Below are 26,728 nucleotides of genomic sequence, written 5' to 3'. Positions count from 1 at the left end.
TTTGAATATTGTGAAAATAAAAATAAACTAAATACACTTTAGGTAAATAACACGTAATGACGTAATTAATAGTAAATAGTAATGTGAGTTTATTTATATTTTGGGAAGTAAAATTACTTTTCTGTCGTTAAGTAGGATATTTTTATACTATTATGATATTCTTTAATATTTGTAAATATTACATGTAAGTGCTATAGCTTATAAGTAATCGAGAGATCGATATTGACTTATTATCTTATTCATTTTTTAATTAAGTTTATGTTGATCTGATTTCGTTTTATACTTAACAAGTTTCATTCTTAACTATTTATATTTCTATATATTATGTACTGCTTGTATGTGTAAAAATGTCTTATATCCATGCATTACACAAAAACATTGTTATATATAATGAATGATTTTATATTCGTGATGAATCTACCTGTTTGTTTGGTTGAGTTGTGATAATTAATTAATATTTTTTCATTTTTATAATATCTATTTACTTAAATTTAAAATATATTTTCTCATTTTTTGATTTATTATGTTAAATAATGGAGTTTAATACTAAATTTTCATTAAGGCAGGTATAATATGCGATTATAGATGTCATTTTAAATCCTGATTAAGATTGCAAAAGAAAAACAGGTTATCTTTCATTAGTAAATCGTTGACTACATGTATTATATCATATATATTATATTATCTGTTAAAAAAATTTAATTTATAAATTTAAACTAAAATTTTTTTTTAAGCTATAATTTATTAAGTTATAATTTTGAATGTTGTATGTATAAAAATTATTTTTATGTTGTACAGGTACAGGAAATCGCTGTAGCGCTCAAATTAAAGTTAATGTGAAAACTGTGAATTATCCGGAAGTATTTTTATATTAATTTATATATTTATTGTATTATTATATTTAATTTAATTTAAATATAAAATTATTTTTTCGAGATATCATATTAATTAAAAAACAACAATCCCTAGAATTCGTTTATTTTGGATTTAAAAAAAACTCTATGTTTATATAATGAATAAATAGTTTTAAAATAAGTTTTATTATAATGTTGCATGTCAAAAGTTAATATAACATACCACCAAGATTAAGTGTCTTTTCATGTTGAAATTTATCAAATTAGTCATTACCTATCACTTTATGAGGTTCTATTCGTCGGTTACGGTTATTTTTAAGTGCAAAAAATCAATACTAACATATTCATTATGGTAATGGATATGAATTGTCTGTATGAACAAGCTGTAGTAACCCTCTTCACATTTTTATATTACACAATATTCACATCATAAAAAACTCATTTGTTGCAATAATTATTTTTACATCAATATCGATTGTTCTCAATTCGTTTCTCGAATGGTCTCGTTCATTAATTTTGAGTTTATTAAATTACCGGTAAATTAATTATATAATAATTACTTAAAATTATATAACACGATTCGACTGATACGCAGATATTTATTTATATATATACATTATACATAAATAAAAGAAGTTATAGACTAAAATAAATTCGAAAGTCTTTTAGTTGGGTTTTGCTAAGCTCATTCTTGGGCAAGCAACAATCCCGTTCATTAGAAACAATACATTCTTGATGCGGCAGGATTTGCTGGCGTTTGGGATGAGCAAGGCAGCCGGCTGACCGTCTCCTTGCCGCCATTTTGTCATCCATAATAATATTGCGAGCTGTCATTCCTACACAGACTTTTGGGCGCAATACCTTCGTTTCCATATCTCACCACCTATATTGGCAACAAAATATTGAAACCACGATTAATCGTACATAATTTAAATTTTAAACGTGATTAAAATACATTTGAGACGTCAATTATGTTCATAATTGTTGAAAATTATATTAAAGCAACTCTAAATATAACAGTTTTGCGTATAGATGCAGGTACTTATTATTTATTTATTTTTTGTAGAATTATTGAATATAATTAACTCATCATTAATTCTCAAAAGAGCTAGTAAGATAAATACGAGGGATTTTCGCCAAAAAAGTTTCGAACAAAGATAGTGTACCTAATAAGAATTTTAAAAATTGTGATGAATAGCTTAGAAATGTATTGTTAGTACACAGTTGGTCACATATTTTCTATTTTATAATTATGAGATTTATCTTAATTTGCTAAAATATATAAAGAAAAAAATCTCATTTTTTTTTTTGTTTTACAATTAAGAGTATTAAGAGTCTTTTGTGACCCTATAAAAAATATTAATAATTTTTTGAAATATCATAAATATTTAATATTAATGTATAGTTTAAATAGTTGGAACTTAGAATTATTAAAGCTGCATCAATTGTATTATTATGATAGCTTAAAGTAGACACGTTATGGATAATTTTATATTTTATTAGAGCTTTAAAATAGTTGTATAAAAATCATAATATTTTCCATATTTCACTGTCTTGTGTGTTTTTTATTTTGTTTTATTCTACTGGAAAAATCCTCATACATTTTTGCATAACTGTGTAACATCTATTACACGGTCACACATTAGATAATGTTACGACTTAACGTTAATGTTAGGTCTCTTATATGTTGTATGGAATTTGTTGAAAACTGATATTTACGGCCTTAAGTATATTTTTAACTATCCACAATTGAATTTAACATTTCGTGGTTTAAGTCTGGTTCAATGTAAAAAACTTTTTAAATTTATGTTTATTTAAAGTCGTTTTTAAGTTAGATGTAAAACCGTATTGTTCTGTTACATACATGGGCAGCTACTATATTATACACTATATACATTAGGTAAATGTTTATTAATTTAAAAGTAATTTTACACCGTTATAAATTTAATAGCTCATTTTAAAATACATATTTTTTAACACGTGTTTACACATTATGTATAGATTTTTGTAACAACTGACTTAAAAAACATCAATAATAAGCTAAGGTATCTGCTATTACAATATTTATTTGTATAAATATTAAATATCATATTTTTAATTTTAATTAATTTAAAATTTTAATTTTAATTCTACATACAGTAATTTATCATAGATTATGAACTATAAAAAACTAGTAATATTTCAGTAAGAATTTCAGGGTGGGTATTTTTTAATTGTTTCGTCCCATTTCATCAAATTCTATTTCGTTAAATCCCAGTTTGCCGAAAAAGCCTAGATTTTACTCATCAGAGCTTGGATATAGGCACTACACATACCTCTAATGTGGGAATTAACTCTTACAAAATTCATACACGTAGTTTACTTAACTATAGTTTAAAATGTTTTAAATATGACAATATTGTATCAATGTCTACGTATTATTAATGGATAAATTATTATTTTTATTAATGATGTGTTTAACCACAGTCAACCTCTTTAGTCTGCAGCCACTATAACAATGTTTGACGAATGTTAATATATTTTACTAAATATGTAAATGTAATAATGATAAACAATTTTTTAAGCTGACGATAAAAATAAAATAAATATTTTTTTAACATAAAACGAATTAAAAATTTATTTTATTATGATTCGGCGAAATAAGATTCGTGAAATGATTTATTTCGGCGAGATGAGATTGGATTGGATGGGTTTTTGGCGAGATGGGATTCGGCGAAATGGGTCTAAATCTTTTTTAACACATCAGTATCTATACTTGTACCTATAGGTACCTATACCTTGTTTACAATATACATTATTTTTATAGACTGAAGATTTAATTATTTCTTCAACCCAATAACTATTTCAACGTTTATTTTTATTGGAAATTTAATAATTAACTATAACACTACAAACAGCCTCCCCCCGCTGAATAGATCGAACCCGTGTTACCAGCTGAATTATTTATAAATTAGGTTTTTTTTTAATAATTTACCCATTTTCTATTAAATTCAAAAATTAATTTTTTCGGAGCACCATATATGTTTTATAAATAAATGATCGATATGATATGTTATGGAAACAATTTGAAACTTTTTGAGTGCATATTACTCTATAATCTTTTTAACAGGAATTTTGATAACACTGAAATACATATAAAACATTATTAATTGATAGAGATTACTTGCTCCATATAAAATTATAAATTAAGATAAATTTAAATTTATAATCTTATTAATTATTATTAATAACATCTTTTAGAAACCAAGGCAAAGTTATACGTGCATATACATTATTTTCAATGTATTTTTAATTAAATACGACAGTTTCCGACGATTTTCATTATTTTCTTGATCATGAAAATACAGAATAAGTTATAATAGGTAATAATAAGTTTATACGTTTGCCATACGATAAACAATTATAGTGTATAGAGTATAGACAATATTCCATCCTTTTTTTTTTTTTGATTAAAATTTTTTCTTTAAGATTTTGTGAGTTGCTGGAATTATTATGTACAATTCGATAACTCGAATTAAACATAGAAAATAAAATAACAACTCAAGTAATCAAAAACAAAAAAAATTTCTTTACTTACTTGTTTGAATTTTATTTTTATTACTTAAAGTGACTATAAATAATAATTATCTACTATATAAATGTTTATATTTATATTAAAATTGATTATAAAATGTTTTCTACATATTATATTATTATTATTTACTATAGAATATTAAATAACGTATATAACTGTAGTTTTTATTTATTTGTTTTAAAAGAAGTAAGCTAACAAAGTAGTTTCTGATCTTTTATTTTTTATTCCTTTAGTAAGTATATTTAAAATTAAATTTGATCATTTATTATAACTAATCATGGTATTTTCTACAAATTGTTTTAATCGCATGTTGTGTGTTCTATTTTTAATTTTGATGGAAATCTTGAACTTGCCATACAAATTGTATACCTTTACTTTATTATTTTAAATGATACCTTTATATTTATTTTTAATCATCAAAAAGATACTAGCAATAATTCCAGTTTTACACAATATACAGTGTGTAAAAGCTAATAGAGAACACTCAATATCTCTGCGTAGAGTCCTGCAATTTAAATTTTGTTTCTTAGTTAGTTTTTATGACATATAAATACACATTTTTATGGCCTATTATGGGGCAACCACCTAATTTAACCACTATTTTTTGCCTATAAATTTTTAATGAATTTCGGTAGTTTATAAAACTTTCTAAGTCCAAAATTGACTAAATTATAACAATTAAAAAAAAAACATTTACAAAATGTGCGTGATTTTTAGTTTTCAACTATTATTCTAGGATTGTTTAGTCTTGACATTCTCACCCCTATATTCATTAAGGTGATATCTAAACGCCTTTATAATTTTAACTACCTTCTGTATAATTTTCACTTAAATTTGTTTGTAAATTATAACGTATAGTAAAAAAAAAAAACGTAATAAGTATGTTATTTATTTTGTTAGATTTAATGGATCTATTGGAATTTATTAATATTTAATAACAAATTTATTTCTTTTATAAGTTATAAATTTATTTAGTTATTAATTAATTGGATATAAAGTTGTTCAAATTAATGACATATGCTATTTTAAATTGGAATAAAAACGTAATCTAATATTTATCGTATTTTATCGGGCGTTATTAAATTAAACATTAAGCATTTACCTTAAAATAAAAATTGATCTGTATGACAGTTTTATACAAAATTAAATGATGACTGGTTTAGACAAAAATTTAAATTTTTTCTGCTGTAAGTTAAAATTTATACACAAATAAAATGAAAATTATACAGTAGATAAAATTATAAAAGTTTTTAAATATCTTCTTAATAAATAAGGTTGAAAATGTCAAGCCTAAACAATCCTAGAATAATTATTATCAGTTAGAGTTAAGATACTGAAAATCGTGAGCATTTTGTAGCTTTTTTTGTTGAATTTCTGTAACTTGGCAAATTCTGGACTTACAGAATTGGTTAAACTACCAAAATTCATTAAAAAAATAATAAGAGGTTAAAATATAGCTGGTTTCTATTAAAAAAAAAGTTGTACTGTGCATGCGCATGTCTTATTAAGTTAAAAAAAAATGTATATGCCAAAACATGTATATTTTTATGCCATGAGCACCAATTAAAAAACAAAATTTAAATTATAGGACTCTGCGCAGAAATATTGATTGTTTTCGATTAGCTTTTACACGCTGTATTATTTTTTTTGCAAGTCAATTTTTTACAAATTTTATAAACTTTATTTATCTGGTATTGTTAATATGTTTATTGTTTTATTTACATTTCTGTTGCATAGTATGCTTAATAAATAATTAATACACGTAATTTAACGATATTCACTAATAACATTATGCAAATTGCAAACTGATTGTTTACATATCGAAGTATCGATAAGTTAATTTACAATTGTAGCTACTATAAAAATGGAGCAACAAAATAATTTTGTATTGATGGGAAATATTATAGAAATGCTTATACTTAAGTAAAATAAAAAAAAACTTGAGTTTTAAAATAAAATTGTTATAGTTATATGAATAACACAGAGTTAATAGTTATTACGAGGATGTGCTGCGTTATTAGTTTATTACTAATAACTTATTAGTGTTACCTTATTGTTGAGTTATTTTCTTATTTTTATGGATCAATGAAGTTCATCTAAATACTTATTGTTTAAGTGTTAATATGCATAGGTCTACTAGCTAATGAAATTTATGTAGATTCAGTTATTAGGTAATCGAGACAAATTTACTCTTTTTTATAGTAAATTGAATTTACGTAGGTTCTGTATTCTGTAAGTGTGTGAATTTAAACTATTCGGTTGGTAAATCTACACGCTTTAGTACCAATTTAGGATCTGTGTACGGGTTTACCAGACAATCACAGTTTACTATATTTCTCTTCATTTTGGAACAAATGAATGTAATTTTTAATTAAATAATAGTAGTGTATAGATAAGTTTTGATTAAAAATGTTAAACCACTGTACTTTAAATGTTTAAATTTAAAAAAAAAACCAGATAATGTACCTATATAATTTATAAGGCTGCAGAGGTTATATACCCAATGAGAAGTAAGTTATACGTTTACTCCCTCCTATTATACATAAAATAAAAATAAAATAACTTCCTCTCTTTGTGCAGAGTACTGAATACTTATTTAATTCGTTGGTGAGTAAATATTTGAATTTTTTAATTACTAAATGATTTATAAAATGTACATCTTATTTGTTGTAACCTTTTAAAAATCAGTTTAAAGTTCTGCTCAAAAACATTCAAGAGTTTCATCTACTATATTCTATTTTGAATTCTTACATATCATATTTTGTCTTTTAGGAATACAAAATTTTAATTATCATAATAATAAATCTCTTACTTCACTTGGCGATAACTGTTGTGTGGGTATAACGGTGATGGGAAATTGCGTAATATCCGTTAGATCAATATCGGCGTCTACTTCGCTAATATTATCGCCAAATGCATTTGGGTCGATTGACATGTCATGGCTGGTGTTATCGGACTTATGTTTGTTGTCCAAATGTCTCCTGGAACGCTGCCAGACGTATTTGGCCGCCACAACACACAATATGGACAACAGGCCGCCAATTAATCCACCGCCCAAGTATAAGTAAAACTTGTCTTGTTTTTCTAAACAAAAAATACATAAAAATCAACAATACATTTTTTTATACATACACCACGTACAACAACAACAACAGTGCCTAATTATTATTATAGATTGTATACGAAAAAAACGACTCGCGAAACATCGACAATAATCTATCTATTATATCGAAACGACGCGTGACGTGGCGGACAAAAAACAAATTCGTAATGCATTCGGCGAGTCTATAATATTTTCTGTATTAGACATCGTATTGCGGCTATAGATAGTGGGTATAATACTACGAAGCATATTATTATTATTATGGTGGAGTGGTTCGATTGTCTGACTTATGTCTTGACTGTATTATAAGCACAGTCCCAGCACCACTGAGAGCGGTTAACGCACGTGGCATGTGAGATTAGGGCTGTGTTGAAGTTGGCCGCATTACATAACCTTTATAATATATACTGACTTTGATGCTACGTTTATTAATTTAAGGTCTACCGTTGGGTCATATTATAGATACCTTTATTTCAGTATGCATTTTTAAATAAAAGTCCAATGTTCAATAATAATAGCAATAATGATAAAAAATAAAAAACGACAAAGTCACTTTGGCATAATATTATTATATTGGTATTAGTTTTTTGTCTTTTATAGGAAACGAATTTATAAAATATAACATTGTGAAAAAATCAGATATCATTTGTTGAGGGTACATTTTTATCAGTTTTACAGTACTATACGCGGTTGTATATAATATGAGCTATCTACAACCTCCTTATAACATTCGTTATTATAGTCAAAATGTAATAAAACAGTGTGATTACAAAATAATTGGTTTCAGTTTTATGGAATGTAATTATTTTTAACTATGTTAGGTATATGTATAATAATAATTAGAGATGAGAAGTTATAGGAGGAAAAATTGGCAAAATATGCACAAAAAAAAAAAAACAAAAATATGTCGAAAAATATGCAGAAAAAAAAACAAAACATGCCAAAAAATCGAAAATATGCATAACATTTTTAATTATTAATAAAAATAATATAATATAATACAATTTATAAACAACGTCAAAATTTTAACATTTAATCGACGACTTCTTGGTTCAATTTCTGTATATTTAAAATAATTATACGATAATATATAGCATTATATACTTATCCACTTTCGGCCAGCGAACCTTTTTTATCTGGCATCTAGGTGTGCGATATACAGTATGTACATACCAGTGTTTTGGTAAGTATTATTCTATTCTATTATATTTTGATTTAAGTAAAATATTTGATTAAAATATTTGTATAATCTTCAATAATATTAACTAAATATGCATTTTTATGCACGAAAAAACGTTTAATATGCTATTCTTAAAAAGTATATCCAAATATGCAAAAATATACAAAAAACAAAAATTAACATGCTAGGTTATGAAACGGATTTATGCAAGTTCTATAACTTCTCATTTCTAATAATAATGTTGAAATATAATTCCAGACTGAGGAGAATGATGAATATATTGGTTGTGTATGATTATGTGTTTTTTAAAAAAACTTTTTGTACCTGTAGACATTTTTTATATTATGGAAAAAATATTTCAATTTTCAACTATAAGAGTGGTTTTTGGTAGAAAATTGGATCTAATTGGTATTTTTAGGGTTAAAAATAACAAAAAATAACGGAAAAATGGAAATATTTACGCGAAAACAATTTTTAGCAAAATTGAGATTTTTACCAAATATTTATATTAGCATTTTATATTTATACAAGTGGTATCATTTTCAAAATATTTTGGCTCATTTTGAGCTATTTATACACATTTGTATACTCAGTTAAAAGTTTGAACATATTTTAATACAAGTTTCCTGATAATTTGTTTTATAGTGATTAAAAAGTATCAAAAATATAAATGCATAACTTTTTTTATAAGCGTTTAGTAAGATCAAATTTTGACTAAATTCGTTTAAATTATAAATTATTTCAAGTTATTTAAAAGTTGAAATTTCATTAAATTGTAAATGTTTACTCTTAAGGCTTGAAAATTTAGTATAAAGTTCATCTCAAAACTTTCTAAAAATATCGAAAATATGACACATAGGCTTGGTTATGATTTTTTGTTTATTAATATTTGAATTTCTAATTTTGATAAAATTGGTTACTTGAACGAAAAATAACAATTTTAAATATTATGTTATAATTTTAAAAATTATTAATCGCAGGGGCATAAAACTTTTCGTTTTAACTCATATAATTAATTGTTTTTTGTTGAAAATTTTCAAAATATTTTGACTAATTTTCATTCATTAATACCATGAACTTATTTATACTAGTTAACCGTACGTCGGTATTGACTTAGAAGAAGTTAATAATGATAATAATAATATATAATATAATATTATTTTAATAATTGAAACGATGTTTTTGATAAAACCAATTCAATCTACAGCAATAGTTGTAAAAATAAATTATAAAATAGCATTAGAAACAAAGACTGGTATAATGATACAGTGATGCACCGGCTCCGCTTAAAACCGTTTTCCATACCTATGGAATGATTTATCATTGAATTCAAATTTAAAACACCTATAACAATGGCCTACCTGCCTAGGTACAATCGAAGTAATAGATATAGCAGAACGATATCCTGGTTTTGTTGTTGTTGTTAAGTTGTATTTTATTGATATACGTATATTTTTATGTTCATTTCATAATCAAATATTTCAATTTTTCAACATTATATAACATAGCTATAGATTTTTTGAAAGTAAAGTATAAACATTTTAATAGAAATATCAACATTTATCCCCGGTTTTTACTTTTTTAAAGTCTTTTATGTATTATTAGTATTATTCATAAAGCTAAATATTTATTTTAGAATTTGTACGAATTTCTAGTTATATTGAAATAATAATATTTTATACTGTACCTGTGTAATATTTGCAAATGTTTTACACGAAAACACGAAAACACGAATATCATATTTATAGGGGTTTCGTATAAGCAATTTGGTACCTACTTTATTATCTTTATTTTTTTGTTATTTTATTTTTTGAGATTTTCTTCTTATATTTTATTCTGGGAAGCGATGCAATTGTTGTAAATATCATCAAAATATTTGTTAAAAGAAATAATTGAATTGATAAGTTATTAAAAAGTTTTTTAACTCAACATTTTTTTAGCAATAGTTTGAAACAATTTTCAGAAATCTGTTTTTATATTGATTTAAACCAATCTTATATATATTTTATGAAGCAATGTAGTACTACTAGTACTACATAAAAATATGGAAAATTAATTTGGTTAAGTACAGTTAGTTGTTAAATTATTTTTCAATAAGTTACCTTCATTGTTTATTTTAAATTAATTAAATTTTATTTTATTTTGTTGACAGATTACGCTTATTTCCACAATGCCGTTCAAACCAGTCATTAATATTTCACTTACTGTACATAATCTTGTAAGAAATGTAACCAAAAGTAACGATGTTAGCTAAGACGGTATTCGGATCAGCCGTCTTGATTGTGGTAATATTTTGTACCGGATTCGACGTGGACTGTTGATACGTATGCCGAGATATCGTACCTAATGTTCACAATATGGAAATGAGATTTGTCAATAAATATTTTCTGTGAAATTTTTCACCCAAAAGCGTAGGTGTTTGTGTTCCATTTATACAGTGGTAGCGATGACCGTGCACCAGCGCGTGTGCTAAATACTGATAACTTAAAAGCCGCAGCGCAAGTGACAATATAGTGTAGGTAATATGTATTATAGTTGTGTGTGTGTGTGTGTGTGTATTGTGTATAGGTACGTAGCGCTAGCAATATTTTACAATTAACCATTATTACAAAATTGTTATTGCATTGCCTGCTGCGGTGATAGAGATCAGCATGTAATATTATATTAATAGCGCGTCAATGGGTTAGTAACAAGCAGAATTAGCAATATTCATCAAACCATTTTAATATTAAAATTATTATCCTGAAGAGCGTGACAAAACGAAGATAATGTGTTCTCAAATAATCGAATAATGCTTTTGTAAAATGGTATAGACAACAACGGGGAGTCTTATAATAGTTTTTAATTGAAATTAATTACGTTAAATAAGATTATAATATCACAGATTGTTTAGTGTAAGTGTGTAACGTACAACTGCGGTGGAAATATTTTTAATTTATTTTGTTTTTCTCATTTTTATTAATACAGTTAAGAAAATATAAACTTAATTATATTCCAATAAGTAGGTAGTTCTCATCTCGCTATAATTTAATTTTGAATTTTTAAAAAAATACTTTTTTAATAAAAAGAAAACAAGGTTATTCGGTATTGTATAATGTACAGATGTAGAATTCATTGTATTATTGTTAAATATACATTTTTATGAATTTCACTGCAGTCTTTATAACTTCAGTTTGTGAATATTTTATTGAAGAGTTTACTGGTAAGTAAATATTAGGTAATATTTAATAATATGCTAGGAGTATGATTGTAATCGTATTTTAAAATAAAAATAAACTATATAGATCGAATTTTATTTTTTAAATTATAGTAACACATATTTATTAACTAGTTGATAGTTTTGAGTTTGGCAAGGGTTAATTTAAAATACCTGTCAAAATTATTTAGATTCATATTTTTAATTTACAGTGTGCGTAATGGTTAAGTTTATTATATTTAGATATTTTTTTTGAGTCACATTAGAATAATTTAAACGTATTATACAAATGAAATTCAAATATTAATTTTTTTGTATAAACATTATTATCGAGAAAGAAATAATACATGACAAAAAAATATAACACCTATTTTAATAAAAAAAATTTAATTGACGGTCAACGGCGCTTTCGTTGCATTGATTACATTTCCTGATATACTAATAATCCCTGTTCGTTAGTTTTAGGTATTCTCCAGTATTACTCATATTTTTATATAATTGTCTAACATTAAAATAAATGTATGTAAATGACATTTGTAAATAGGTAATATTATATTGGACAATTTTTAAACGCCTACCAATCAACTCATTGAACATTGAAAAATAACTATTAATTTTATTTAAATTATCGATAATATTACAGCAATTAAAAATGCTTAAAAAAATATTTTTATAAAATAAAAAGCTTAAAAATCAATTAAAATTACACATAACCGTTTAAAATTAATTAATTTTAAATATAATGATTATAGTCGGATTTATTTAAATGATTTACCTTATATTCGTTTTAGAAAAATTAAACATTGAACAGTCTTCAACAAGTTCGCTGTATTAACTAATTTGTATTTTATAGAATATGCCCCACGAGAAATTACTAATTTAAAGTGATGGAGTATTGTTGCGGTTTCCTAGTAATTTTAAATCTAAAAACTTTTATTCGATATCCTACGTGTATAATATATTATGCTATGACTTACGAGTGTAAGTATTTTTTGTTATTCGAGAACCATATCAACATTTTTCTATTACTGATATTTTTGTGCTAGAAATAATAATAAATCAATAATTTTTATGCTTACCCAGTGACGAACTAGATGAATTTTCATGCCCAACGGGATCGGCGGCTGACTCGTTATACCTAGTCCTAGGGTCGTTGGCGGGATGGGATAAGGATTCGAATGGTTGTACGGGGGCTACACCAGGGTTGTCAAAGTAGTCCAGTTCCATTACAGTTGGTTCATCGGAATGAGCAGGCTCTTCGAATTGTTCTTTTAACACTCTCCTGGGCACTATAAAAAACCAATACCGAAAAAATGTAGATTAGTCTACAATATGTTAACACGGGGTCTTATCACTTTTTTTGTGTTTATGGTTCAAATGGGATCGTTCATCATGGAAAATAGAGTTTCAAATAAAATAAACTAGTACACTCCAAGGGGTATTAAAAACGCCATTTTAAATTGAACTAAGTTTTCAACTAAATACATATTATTTGTATAATATTAGTGTATTATTGTGTGTATACGTATTTTAAATTAATCATCAATTATTTAGAACTCATCCCTAATACATATTACACATTTAGTAAATTGCTTAATCAGAAAAATTATTTTAAAGATGTTTTTCAAACCATCAATATATTCTAGATAATAATTTTTTATTTTGAAAATTAATGTAGGCTTTATTTTTTTTTTTTTAATTATACAAGTAGTTCCATTAAAACAAAATGTATTACTTAGAGAAAAACTATTGAAAATTTTTCATCTTTCTAAAAACTTCAAGTAAATGTGCTTTTGAAAATCGCTTTTTATAAGTATTAGTTATAATAGTAATATATATATATATATATATGTACATCAATAAGTGCTGTCTAATACTACATATAGTCACATTAAGTAATTATTATGAAATGTAATATTTTTAAAGTAGATAGAGTACATAAAATGATGGATTAGTATTAGAAACTACATAAAAACGTATATATTTTTTATAACTTCGCAAGAATCGCCAAAAGATGATAAGTAGATTAGAATAAATATAGAGTATGAGTATAACAGAAAACTATTAAATAAATGGAAAAGTATTTTTATGTAAGTTTATCTCATATATATTGATTAAAACTATTAAATTAATCTATTTAGCCTATTATAATACAAAGGAATATGGAATATGTGCAATTTTGTTATAAAATAGTTTCAATTAATTTATCAAATGGAAATTTTCGAATTAGCACAAATAATTGAAGTCGTAACTTTTAAATATAGGTAATACCATACTATATTATATTGAATAAATAAAAACATAAAAGGATCAAATTATATGGATTGTGAATGGTTTTTCTTTGAATGTTTGATTCTATAAATAATTATTTAATCAAGATATACAATTAGATATATAAGTTCAGAATATTGACATTAAGATTTATTTTTAAATTAATAATCTATTAAGATGGTTTTCTTTATGAAAATGTAATTAGTGTTAATTTGTATTTTTTTTTTTAAATTGTAGCTTGTATTAGTTATAATATAGTTGTTGAAAAAAACAATTAATATTTTTTTACTATAGACATATTATGAGTTATGTAATACGAAAATTAAAAATTAGAAATTAATTCAATAAAATAATTATGGCATTGTTTTAGGAAACCTATTAGAATTTCGCACCAATAGAAATATGAAACAATATTAGAGTTTTCGGAATATATTAATCCTAAACCGGGAGTTCTATGTACAAGTCTACAAATATTTACTAAATGTAATATTAATAACTCAAAAATGTAATGCGTTATTGATAATGTAGTGTATACATCATATTATTACAAATAGACACGAGGTAGTGAACTATATTGTTGCTTTATTTAATAATAATAACAATAATAATAATAATTCGAGTTTGAGAAAATATATGGTACACTACAACATGTCGCTTTTTGAAAGCGGGAAATGTAAACGTTTTGGACGAGTATAATATTTGCTTTTCATCAATACGTTTTCCGGGAATGCATTACTAGTAGGTATCTATCTATAACACGTAAGATATAATATACACGTAGAAGTATTTCGTATTAAAATGATTTGTAAAGAGGTCTCTGCTAGAAGGACTGAATGTTCATACAAATTCTTCAGATTTTTTTAGTATAGATGTTCAGTGCTTCTACTTCTTTTTTAAGTTAGAACGCTTAGGATAGTACACCATTTTGGCCAATGCGCTGATGCTCTATATTTGTTTTTTAGGTTATTGAAAATATGTTGAAAATTACTTTTATTGGTTATTATTGTTCATAGTATTTTTTTATAAAAAGTGTAATACAACTATAAAAGTATATAATTATTTAATTTAAAAGGCGTATTCGAGTTGGTTCCTAATAAAATTATTGAATTGGTTTCTTAGTAGTCTATGTGTAACTTATGAATTGCTTCCTATAAACTTTCATTTTTATAATAATATGGATGAACAAATAGTATATTATATTATAAATTGATAATGAACACATGTGTGTTGCTAGTCAATCTACACATAGGTATAAATCTGTCATGTTAGAAGGGCGGGGGAGATAAAATTATAAACATAGACTAGGCCCGCGGAGGGCTTCGCCCCCCGCACCCCCTACATATAAATATTACAATTTTATTATAACATTTATTATATTAAATGTAGATAAAAACTTCAAAATTATTTTATTTAACAGCATGTTATAATACATAACTTTTTATCGTTGTCGTTATAAAATATTAACTTATAGCTCAATCATTTTAATTTTATTAGAAATATACAATACAAAATTCATACATGAAGCTTAAATGTTCACATAACATATACTTATCGGATATCCTGATTAGAAATTACGTTTTACATTTTATAATTTTCTCTAATAAATAACCTTAAATTTCTTGAAAAACTTTTAAAAAAATGCAGGGGGCTAAGCCCCCCCATAAGCCCCCCTCCAATTTACGCGTATGAATCTATATATAAATATAAGCAATATACGTATTTGTCAGTACTTATAATAATATAAATAATATAAAGATATATAATAATAGTCTAACCCAATATAAAATAGGTGAGTTAAAATTAATTGAATAAATTATTATAAAAACAATTAATGTGGTATACGTATATTTATTTTTATGTATTGTTTACTTGGAATTTGGCAGTCATTTATTTTTTTTCTTTTATTTTGTTCATCAATTAACTTTTCATTTTCAGCTGTTCTTCTTGAGTTCAAGTGTATTTCTTTGTCTAAGATATATTTCACATTAGGTCTCTTTTCTAATTAATAAAAAAATATTTATGTGGGTGGAAAACATTTTGAATTAAATTTTCCATTAAACAGTTTGTAACAATATGTACCATTACAGCATCGTAAAATATAGTTTTGAAGTAGATGAAAATATTATCCACATTTTTGGTGAATAATCAGTTACAAAATTTTTTAAACTATTTTTACGTATGCGAAATAATTTGATCAGTCGTATGACGACCAGTATTTTTTTATCGGTAACTAATTCGTACACTTTATTTTGACACGGGAATCAATTCCATATTTCCTATTTCTAGAATTCTCTAATTGATCTTTAACTTTCTTAACGATATCTAAAAAAAAAGAACTGGAAACTAAATAGCATACATTGTTACCTACGATCTGCGGACTAGTATAGGTACTTTATAACATACATATAGTATATAAGTGTACATGTCTATAATATTAGTGTCTCTGTAATAATAGTCGGGACCACGTGTATATTATTATCCGACTTGAATTATTCTAAAAAAAGTTTTGTCAAGGGTGGCCCAGAAACTTGACTGAGGCGGGGATAAGTCATAATATTGATAATAATATAATACCATAATATATTTTATATAATTGTAGCTTATTTTATATTTCATAGTACCTGTAGATAATAAGCACATACCTCTAACAACATACTTGTAAAATAGGCGATGGTATAATTTTTTTTTTTTTGCAATTTTGTTTTTAACAATTTACAAGATTTTAGAAATTCTAACTTGGGGGGGGAAGTGATCCCTAGCCACCTCTCCCCTTGGAGGTGTTCCAAAATATCGTACATCTATGAATACATAGGCTACCATTCACGGTTTATAATATTGGTAATACACACCATTATATTCTTTTATAGAATATAGATAGGATTGTGTGTTATTGTCTATAATTGTTAATTTAATAATCAAATATACTATTATTTTTATTAAAATTAGACGATGACGAAGGGGCCTCTCACGGTAGCGGCCACAGTGGATATTTCTCACTCTCCACCCGGGCCAGTCCACCACTGATATATGGTGTAAGATCGTTAATAATACATGATGATAGAAAACGTACATTTATTTTTTTTACTTTTTTGCTTTCAGGGGTTCATTACCCTGTTGTCGATCTACTGTATTATAATGCAAATTGTACAACGGAATAGCTTCAAACACTCACCACAGTTGTAGACGACTTTCAAGTACATCCTGGAAGCTGGTTTGCAAGGGTTGCCAAATGTCGCAGCATCCGCCGCCAGTCTGCAATTTCTTTTGCCGTGGCACACAGTCATCACGGTCTCCGTCGCGTAACTCACTAAGCACGCTGGAAAACAATTTAATGATTCAACAGGGTCCAAAAATACATTTTTAACATTACCGTCATATCGTGTTTACAAAGCGAATTGATCGTAATTATACAGGTATAATAATATCATAAGAGATCATCCAGTTCAAGACTTTAACAACTCAAAAATAAAAAAAAAATTGAAAAATAACTATTTCTACACCATTGTTTTACTTTTTAAATTAAAAAAATATAGTTAAATTATTGATTACTGTTATATTGTTTCGTAGCGAAATGTGATAATGTATCATATTCAACTCTAAATTGAAAAATATTTTTTTAACAATGTAAACAACGATCAAAATATACAATGAAAATTTATCTATACTAAAGTTTACGAGTATTTCCAAAAACTATTTTCATAATTTCTTTACTTGAAATTGTATAGTTAATTTAAGAGCTATTCAATTTTTTAAATATTAGGTACTGTTGAAAAGAATACATTTTTGAGTTGTGACAGTCTAGGAATAGACAAATAACAATATTATGATATTTACTCTCTTCGGGAACGCCTTGTGGTTGCGGACACTGAATACTCTCGTACTCTGTCCGGCCGTAGCTCGCCGAGAACATGGCTAACCGCGAATTCGGATTGCACTGTAAGTTGACCACCTCATTTTCACATGCTACTTTGCTCCTGAACTCAACTGTTAACAAAATAATACAATTGATATCAGAACGGATCACGCCAAAATACGTATAATATAATGTTATCGCCATCGTTGGTATAAAAGAGCATTTGATGAAACAAGTTTATTGATTTTCGATTCTTTGTAAAAAGTTAAGCGTTGAGAAAAATGAAAAAAATAATTCGAAACGTGACAATATACGTTTGTTGTGAAATGACTCCAATATAGTCATTTTAATGGTTAAATTTACTATTTAGTGCACAATGTGTATTATATTATTGTAATTTACTATTCACACCCGTAACTGTCTTTAATGTTTTAATTCATTTTATTTTTGAATGATATTTTGTGTAACTAAAGTAATTTATGTAGTTTAATTGAAAATTGTGTTTTATAAAAATGTTGTATACACATTCATATAAGAAAATATGGTTTTTTAAGAAACTTGATTAGGAAAAAAGAAATATAAAAATATTATTCTTTTATCTTTATTCTTAGTTCTTGCAATTTATAAAGTAGGTACTATAAAATAATATTTTCTGTTTAAAACAACTGTTTTTATTGTGTTGTTAGTTATTAAAAATAAAATAATAAATATAGATTAATACATTTATAATAAAATTTAATTCGTACCAAATTTAAATTTTATGATCTGAGCAGAGCGACGAATGCATTGATTTTACAATGATATGTGTATCAATTACATAACGATGCATTTTTGTTCACTAATAATTATCATTGATACAGTGATTATACAATTTGACATACATTAATTAACGGTTAGTTAAAATCAACGAGAAATATAAAACACATTCTGTAAACTACTCTGTGAAACTTTCGTAAATATTAGCTTTAAAAATAATATACCGAAGAACCTAATTAAAAGTTAATTAAAATAATAATAATCTTTTATAACTTAGTAAGATATCCTTTTTAATAGATAAAATATTAGTTTAGAGAAAATAAACATAAAAACGTTATTTGATTTGTAGAATAATATATTTTTACAAACATATATAATTACTAAGTACAAAAACAAAATTTCACTGATTACAAATTGTAATATGTAGGTAAGTCGATTTGAATAAATTATGCAAGAGTAATTACTAATTATATATTAATTTTATACTCTTACTTGAATAAAAAAATAGTTTTCATAATAATTATAGGATTGTTTATCGTAAAAATATCCATATTACAATTTTTTTTTCATTGGTATTAAATATTTAAAATGGTAGTTATAAGTAATATTTTTCACGCGTATTATTTTGATCTCTTAAAATATTTTTATAGTTAGATTTATCTTCATATTTAAATCCTTATATATAATATAATATATACAATAGTTTTAATTGTGAATAACACTTTTTTTACTTTGTCTTATTTAATTAGACTTAACCATGGGCATGTGCTAATATTTAAAATTATAATTTTATTAAAAAAAAATCTAGAATTCATAACTACAAGAAATGAATTAAATAATTTAAACTATGATAATATTTATATATTCTTTTTAGTAATCTTCAAAACATTTTAAACGTTTAATTGTTTCACACCATTACAGTATTACAATATTTATATTCATTGGTGCAACTAGGTCTAAAATATTAGAGGGCTGCAAGCCCACAAATAAATATCTAATTTAATTTACTTACATTCATGCTTCTCAAAAAACTAGAAGGATCATTTAGATTATTTTCATTTCAATAGTAACAACTTTATAAATACGGGTACTTTTTTTGGTATATTAAAAATAATAAATAATTTTTTTTGTCCATTTTTTATTTGACAGTGATCGCCGCAATGCCATTGGTCGCTGCCGCATGCCTACATAATAGTTATTAGATAAAAATATTTTTATTAAATTATATCATGTATATTGAAAAATACATTTTAATATTTTATATTTATTATACAATTTACTTTTGAATAATTCTGTTACAATAATTCTTTATGTCATATTGCATAGAATGTATCTCACATTTTCTCTATTTTATGCTTAAATTATTATTAAATCTTATATAATTAAAAACATGTGGGGAGCTAAAATATATTTTGAGCGGACTATGCCCCCCTAAGCCCCCCTAGTTGCGCCAATTTTTATATTTTACTATTATAATATACATAATATATCTATACACACAAGTATCATCTTAATTCATTTTAAAATGACCACGGATTCCTACCATATAAGTATAAGTGTATACCTAACTATATTTTGATTACTTAAAAAAATCTATAATAATTATATAATCCTTCATCCTGTTACATATTAATGTGCCGAATAGTCTCATTTCATCGTTTGCCCCGTATACTGCTGTCAGGTTTTCGGTTAAGTAAAATATATTATACATATAAAATATATATTATTAACATTTTATTTCAATATATGTTAGGTTATTGTTTCGATAGAACTAAGTAACTTGTCTAATATTACTAATATTTAAATCTTTTCACTTTCCCTCGTTTGGTATTAATCTGTCACTGTAACAAGTGTTATAATGCGTCAGAGATAGACAACGTTTTAATTGTTCCCTACCACGAAATAAAGGTTTAATTTTTCACGTATATAGTATATTTAATATCAATGCGATGTAACTTTACTAAGGTTTCAAAATAGTGTCAGCCGAATGTGTTTTTTATTTTACAAAGATTATAAATAACTTTAAAAATATTACAGTGAAAATCATTGTACAGTATTCGATTATTGGATTATATTTTAGATTATCTAAATATTTCAATAAATACCGAATAGGAAATCGGAAACTACTTATAACTTCCTTGTAAAATAAATTTTATCATCCAAGTAATTATTAAATTAAAAATATATAAGTACATTATTATTAATTATTTTAATGAAAAGTTAATAGTAATTTAGTAAAATAGTCTAAATGTAAATGCCAATAATTAAAATAGTTGAATATTCATTATACTTATATACGCGGTAAAAAATAATAATTATAAAATATGAATATAATTATTAAATTATTAATTTTAAAATTCTCCTGTAAATGTGTAATCTTGACAAGGTGCACCTTGCAGTAGCGTAACATGAAGCTTAAGCTTATTTTCATAAAATGATGCATTTTATTTTTAGTTTTAAGAAAATTAAATTCTATTCTATTGCAATTTTCAATTAAATGAGAAGTACGACATTGTGTTGAATCATCTTTAACCTTAAGTCGAGTGGCTCGATTATATTTAAACTTAAAATATTAATGATTTCGTGGAAATTTTATTGAAATGTTTCATACATTTTTTAATAGCTAAGAGTATACTTTAAACTTTTATTAACTTATTTTAAAGGAAAAAACGAATTCAAGAATAAAAGAGTTAAGTCAAAAATAAACAGTTGATTATAATGATTAATAGCCAAGTTCAACGCAACACGCGAAAAAAAAAAACAATCGGTATTAGGTATATTATATATATTATATTCTATACAGAACAAAAAGAAATGGCATGGTACAGAGACTGCGGTATTAGACACTCGTCTCGCTACGTTCACCCAGAACAATCCAGTGTCGTATTATTACCTATTATAAATCATCGCATTCGAAATACGAAACTGAGTTAGTTAGGTTTACATTATGTGGTCGTGGTGTAGTTTATTCGGACGTTTTTCACGCTTTAAATTTACAAAAAATGTATATATTTGTAAGTATATAAATTATAAACAGTACACCACGATTTTCGGGGTTTAATTCTTGTGGAATTCGAATGAAACGACGCGCAACGATAATAATAATTGTGAAATTTCCGGACAACCCACGTTGACCATAACATTGTTTGGTACATATTTTAATCCTTTTTTTTTTAGTTATCACCTGTTGTTGTTAGGTAAATGGGTTGTCGGAATATCGATCATATCTTATCTTCTGTTGGCGTTTAAAATATTATAATTTTCGGCCTCTACGAGTCTGACCTTAACAATATATATATTAACCACGGCAACAAGCTGTTATCGTTGTCCGCAGTAACAAGTTTCCAAACATATCTCACCATGTTTTAACAGCTCTTATTAGCTCAGAGCAATTACACATAATTTGTAATTTACGTTTTTGAAAAACACAATATTTTTTTTTTTTTTATTCCTAGTATATAATATAATAATTTAGTTTTTCTAATATAATAAAAATATTTAAAAATGAAGAAATGTAAACGTTTTTTGGCTGGGATAATCAACTATATATTGTAGTTGAGCTAAAAATATTTTAACCAGTAGCAGACCATCTGGATCATCCTATAAGAGGATAAGCTCTTTAAAAACAAATAATCAAACTAGAGAGAAATGAGTTTATGTATGTTTTTGTATGTTTAGTTTGTCAAAAAAAAAAAAAAAAAATGATAATATTAAAGTAGTGCCTTTGTCTATACGAATTTTCAGTGCTTATTGCGATTTTTTCATGTTGAGAATTTTTTTAAATTTACCGTTTAAAGTACAAATTTGTAAAAAATTTGAAATCTAAAAAAGTGATGGACCCTGTACGAGACGTAGAACCGTATTTAACAGAACTATGTTAACTCAAATAAAAACCAACGGGGGTACGTAGGCACATCATATTAATTTTATCGACGTTTTAAGTTACCAATGCGTATAATAATCAATGCTGCAGCCTGCAAGTATACATTATGTAGAAAAGATATGAAATCGTCAAGTCACTTCTTAGAAACACATTTGGGTGTTTTGCGAATCGGTTTACGTTATATGTATTTCAGGTGTTCCGGTGCGTTATGGTGTTAGCGTGTGTATGCCGTTGAGAGGGTGGGGCGTAAGAGCGAAAAGGAGGCGTTCTTAATTGGTTTGTCATTATTATTATTGTGTACGAATATAAAAACAACGTAAACCGTTTTGTCAGCCAATTTTTTGTGAATTACTCTTTCCTTAAAGTTTCAATCACGAATGCCTCTAACAACTGAATTATCTTGATGTTCCTACATAAATAATACCATTAGCTTACGATTAAGTTTTATTCTAATTTCTAATTTCTAACGAATAAAACTGCCACGGCCATCCCAGCGATATCGTCTGCATTGCGACGACGCACGTTTGTATAAATAATTTGCATGTCCCATAATGCACCACAGATAATATTTTGATATACTTTACGCTGTGCAATAATTATCAAATCGTGTCAAATGAAAGTCTTTAGCGGTTTGATACACATTTACGTGTTAGGTGCCCTGTTTTTCAACTATGCCAGTAAATGTTGAATATTATTTCCATAACATGAAAGTACCGACGCTAGCAGTAATACTGGTGGCGTATTTCGATGAGATTGTTTAAAATATCGTCCATTTTCAATTGAATAACCTCATTCAAATATTATGTTTATTCACAAACGTATATTTACATTCGTTTTTATGAAAATGTGATTATTAATACTCCCTAAATTCGTTGAAATGCAGCTATATTTAAAGCCTATACGGTGTGAAATTATACCGATTAATATAATTCATATCACGAAATATTTTAAATTCATTAAACCAAGGGGACAAACGGTCGACCATTATCACCTAATAATATAATACTTCCCACGTCCCAAATTCAATGAAATATCTCGTTAACACTTTTATCAATTTCGTAGCCATTATAATATTTATAACTATCTACAAAATTAATTTCGTAAATGTTTAATTTTTATATTATAATTACTTTTAAAATAAAAATTTAGTATATTGAACTCGTAGTAACAATTCCAAGAGATATATTTTTTTTATTTTTATTTTACGGATATGGAGAAGTATTTAATTTATTACTTTGTAGTGTTTGAAATATCTGTATGTAATAATTTTATTACTTTCATCCTTCCTTAAGGTCTTCATAAGGACTCGCTTAAATATAAATAATCGTTTCAATAAAATATTTTTTTTCTTGCGGTCAACTTAATATTCAATATTTTATGTCTCTTGTTTGTCTTAAGTTAGAAGATTTACCATTTGTAATTTAATATAACATTTTAAAACACCTGAGTATATTATACAGATGCAGTTAGATAATAGATAGCTATGTATTATTCATAAAAAAATAAAATATTTTTTTTCATCTTTTATGACTAAATTTAAAGTATTTAATTTATTTGAGTGGACTCGGAATGCTCACCAGTAGACTTATGACTGGATAACATGTACATTTATTTTAGAATTAATTTCGATATGAACAGACTCCATTCGCTAAACACACAATTAATTGACCGCAGAGAGCATCATTCAATAACCAATCAAATTTTCAATTACTAAACCTAATTTATTTTAAGCTGTAATGGATTTTCTTGTAAATATATATATATATATATATACACACAATATATTATAACCAATTTGTTTTCTTTGATACAATGTTAGGGCTTGAGCTAAACATATAATATTATATAATATCATTGGTTACTTGAAAGTTCTGATATACAGTTAGGTTAGGTAAACACGATTGCCTCAATGCATATTTCATTTTATCCATTTATAGGATTTGACATAATTTTACTTTGATTATACACCATTTCCCACTAAAACGTAACAACTGTACTTTTAATCGATCCAAAATATTTGAGTTAATTACGATTCAGTTTATTTGACAATATGTATACTATTGATGAACGATGGCATATTTAAAATTTTTATTTATATTTGCTATTGATATTTATTGAAATTCAACACCACGATAGATATATGTATTTTATTTTTTTTTTATTTTAATTTTTCTTATAGAATCCATAATAATTTATAATACAAATAGGAAATATTTTATATTAATTCGTTACTAATATTGAAATATTTGTTTATGTTATTATGGTTGTTAATTAACTATAATGGTACATAATTATGAATAAGCGCCATCTGATGTAGTCGATAACATATTTTATATCTAAACTACTGGGTATAATAACATCATGGTTATGATGATGCATGACTTCAATTTAAATTATATATAAAAAAAAAAAAATCATATATACTCAGTTCAAAAATCATCTTGACTATGTTTGGTTGGTAAATGATAATCCTAGCAAATAAAATGTAGGTACGTTGTTTATTTACCAGTAGCGTCTAAATTCAAGAGGGATAAAAAAAATCGATTAAAAAGTTTAAAATAATGTCGGAGATGGATGAAACGGATAAGTTGAATGGGTTGTTTGACAAATGAGTGTGTATAACTTTTATTTTATAACAATTTTTCGACGTCACAAAGCCGCCAGTACAAAGGCGTTTTTGAAATTTAAAATAAATTATTTTTATATTAATAAATGGTTACATGTACAATAAGTTGTGTACTAATTAGTAAAAATAACTATTATTTTTCATCACAACTTTAGGTGTGGAAACAGTATGTTTGAAATAATGTAAATACCTGTCTGTCATTTTTTAAATTAAACAAAACAGTTATGATATATATTATTATTTATTATTTTTAGGAGATACATGCGTATAAAAAGTTTTGTGCAGCTGGAAGTATTAAATGTAGCAATTGAGTTGTTTGCAAGTATGTTATAATATATGTTGGTCGTTGGATAATACAATTATATAAGCAGTGTACTTATAAATTTATAATAATTAAATTCCTGAATACTTATAGAAGGATTAAGAGCGGTGTCGGAGATAGACTACGAACAAAGGGAATAGGAGAATCGGAATTTAATCTCGTGTCTTTCCAATGGGTAGACCCCCACAAAAATGTAGCCTTCCTATTTATATTTTTCTATTTTCATGAGTGATTAAAGAATATAATATACACTTATCGTTATACTAATATTTTACAGTTCTTTGGATGGTTGACAATCAATAATCATATGTCAAGAAACAATTTTTTTTTTATTCCCGTTTGCATTAAAAAAAATGTAGAGTAACAAATATGAAATTTTTAATCTAAAATTAGTGAAAAAGCTCAAGTCAAAAGAAGTTAATTTGTTTTTAATATATTTAAACAAAATATACCAAATGTATTAAGAGTACTTGCTGAAAATAATTTTTGTGATTTCAAAGAACAAATTTGAAGTTTAGTACCCATGCTAATTTTTAATTTTTCAGTTTTTTTTGAAAAAAAATGTACACAATTATTTCTTAATTTCTTATAGATATTTGAAATTAAATTTTGACAAAATTACATATTTAAATGATGAATAGTGTTATTTTGTTAAAATTTAAAAATATTATTCATGCCGACTTAAAACTTATTTTAACATATATTATTATATTTTATGCACACAATGATATTTTCAAATGCAAGTTTTCAACGAATTCGTTAATTTATAGTTTCGTTAAATTTAGTGTAAAAAATATTGGTACTAATAAAATATAGAAAATAAAAATAGTTTAAAACCATTTTTATTTGCTTATTCAATAATATATTATAAATTTCTGTACTGTGGATATATGTGTCAAATATTAATGAAATATATGCGTAAAATAATGGTTATGCAGATATTCAGGCGATGACCAAAATAAAAATGAGGTATATTATTTGCTACCCTAAACAAAACACAGACGTTTTTGACATTTTAGACTGAAAATTATTCTCGGTAAGACATTTGTGGCTAAACGAAATAAATCTCAAGGGCTTAAGTCAATAATTCAATATACTTCTCTATAACCT

At 25.4% G+C, this 26,728-nt stretch overlaps 1 protein-coding gene across 2 annotated transcripts in view; it reads right to left on the bottom strand.

Annotated features, from left to right (window-relative positions):
• Positions 1 to 969: 969 nt before the first annotated feature.
• Positions 970 to 26,728, bottom strand: part of LOC113552170 (protein eva-1 homolog C) — a 210,682-nt gene continuing 184,923 nt past the window's right edge. The window contains exons 4-9 of one of the 2 annotated variants that reach the window (XM_026954903.1): positions 18,013 to 18,162; positions 17,351 to 17,494; positions 12,987 to 13,196; positions 10,917 to 11,054; positions 7,241 to 7,512; positions 970 to 1,737 (exon numbers count right to left, since the gene is read on the bottom strand). In XM_026954903.1, coding sequence (XP_026810704.1) covers positions 1,660 to 1,737; positions 7,241 to 7,512; positions 10,917 to 11,054; positions 12,987 to 13,196; positions 17,351 to 17,494; positions 18,013 to 18,162 — 992 coding nt within the window. In that variant the 3' untranslated portion in view covers positions 970 to 1,659. The remainder of the gene's footprint in view (positions 1,738 to 7,240; positions 7,513 to 10,916; positions 11,055 to 12,986; positions 13,197 to 17,350; positions 17,495 to 18,012; positions 18,163 to 26,728) is intronic. The other variant, XM_026954904.1, reaches the window with a different exon arrangement.

Source organism: Rhopalosiphum maidis, chromosome 2 (genome assembly GCF_003676215.2).
Source record: "Rhopalosiphum maidis isolate BTI-1 chromosome 2, ASM367621v3, whole genome shotgun sequence".
Lineage (NCBI taxonomy): Eukaryota > Metazoa > Arthropoda > Insecta > Hemiptera > Aphididae > Rhopalosiphum > Rhopalosiphum maidis.
This window is presented reverse-complemented; position numbering and strand designations above follow the sequence as displayed.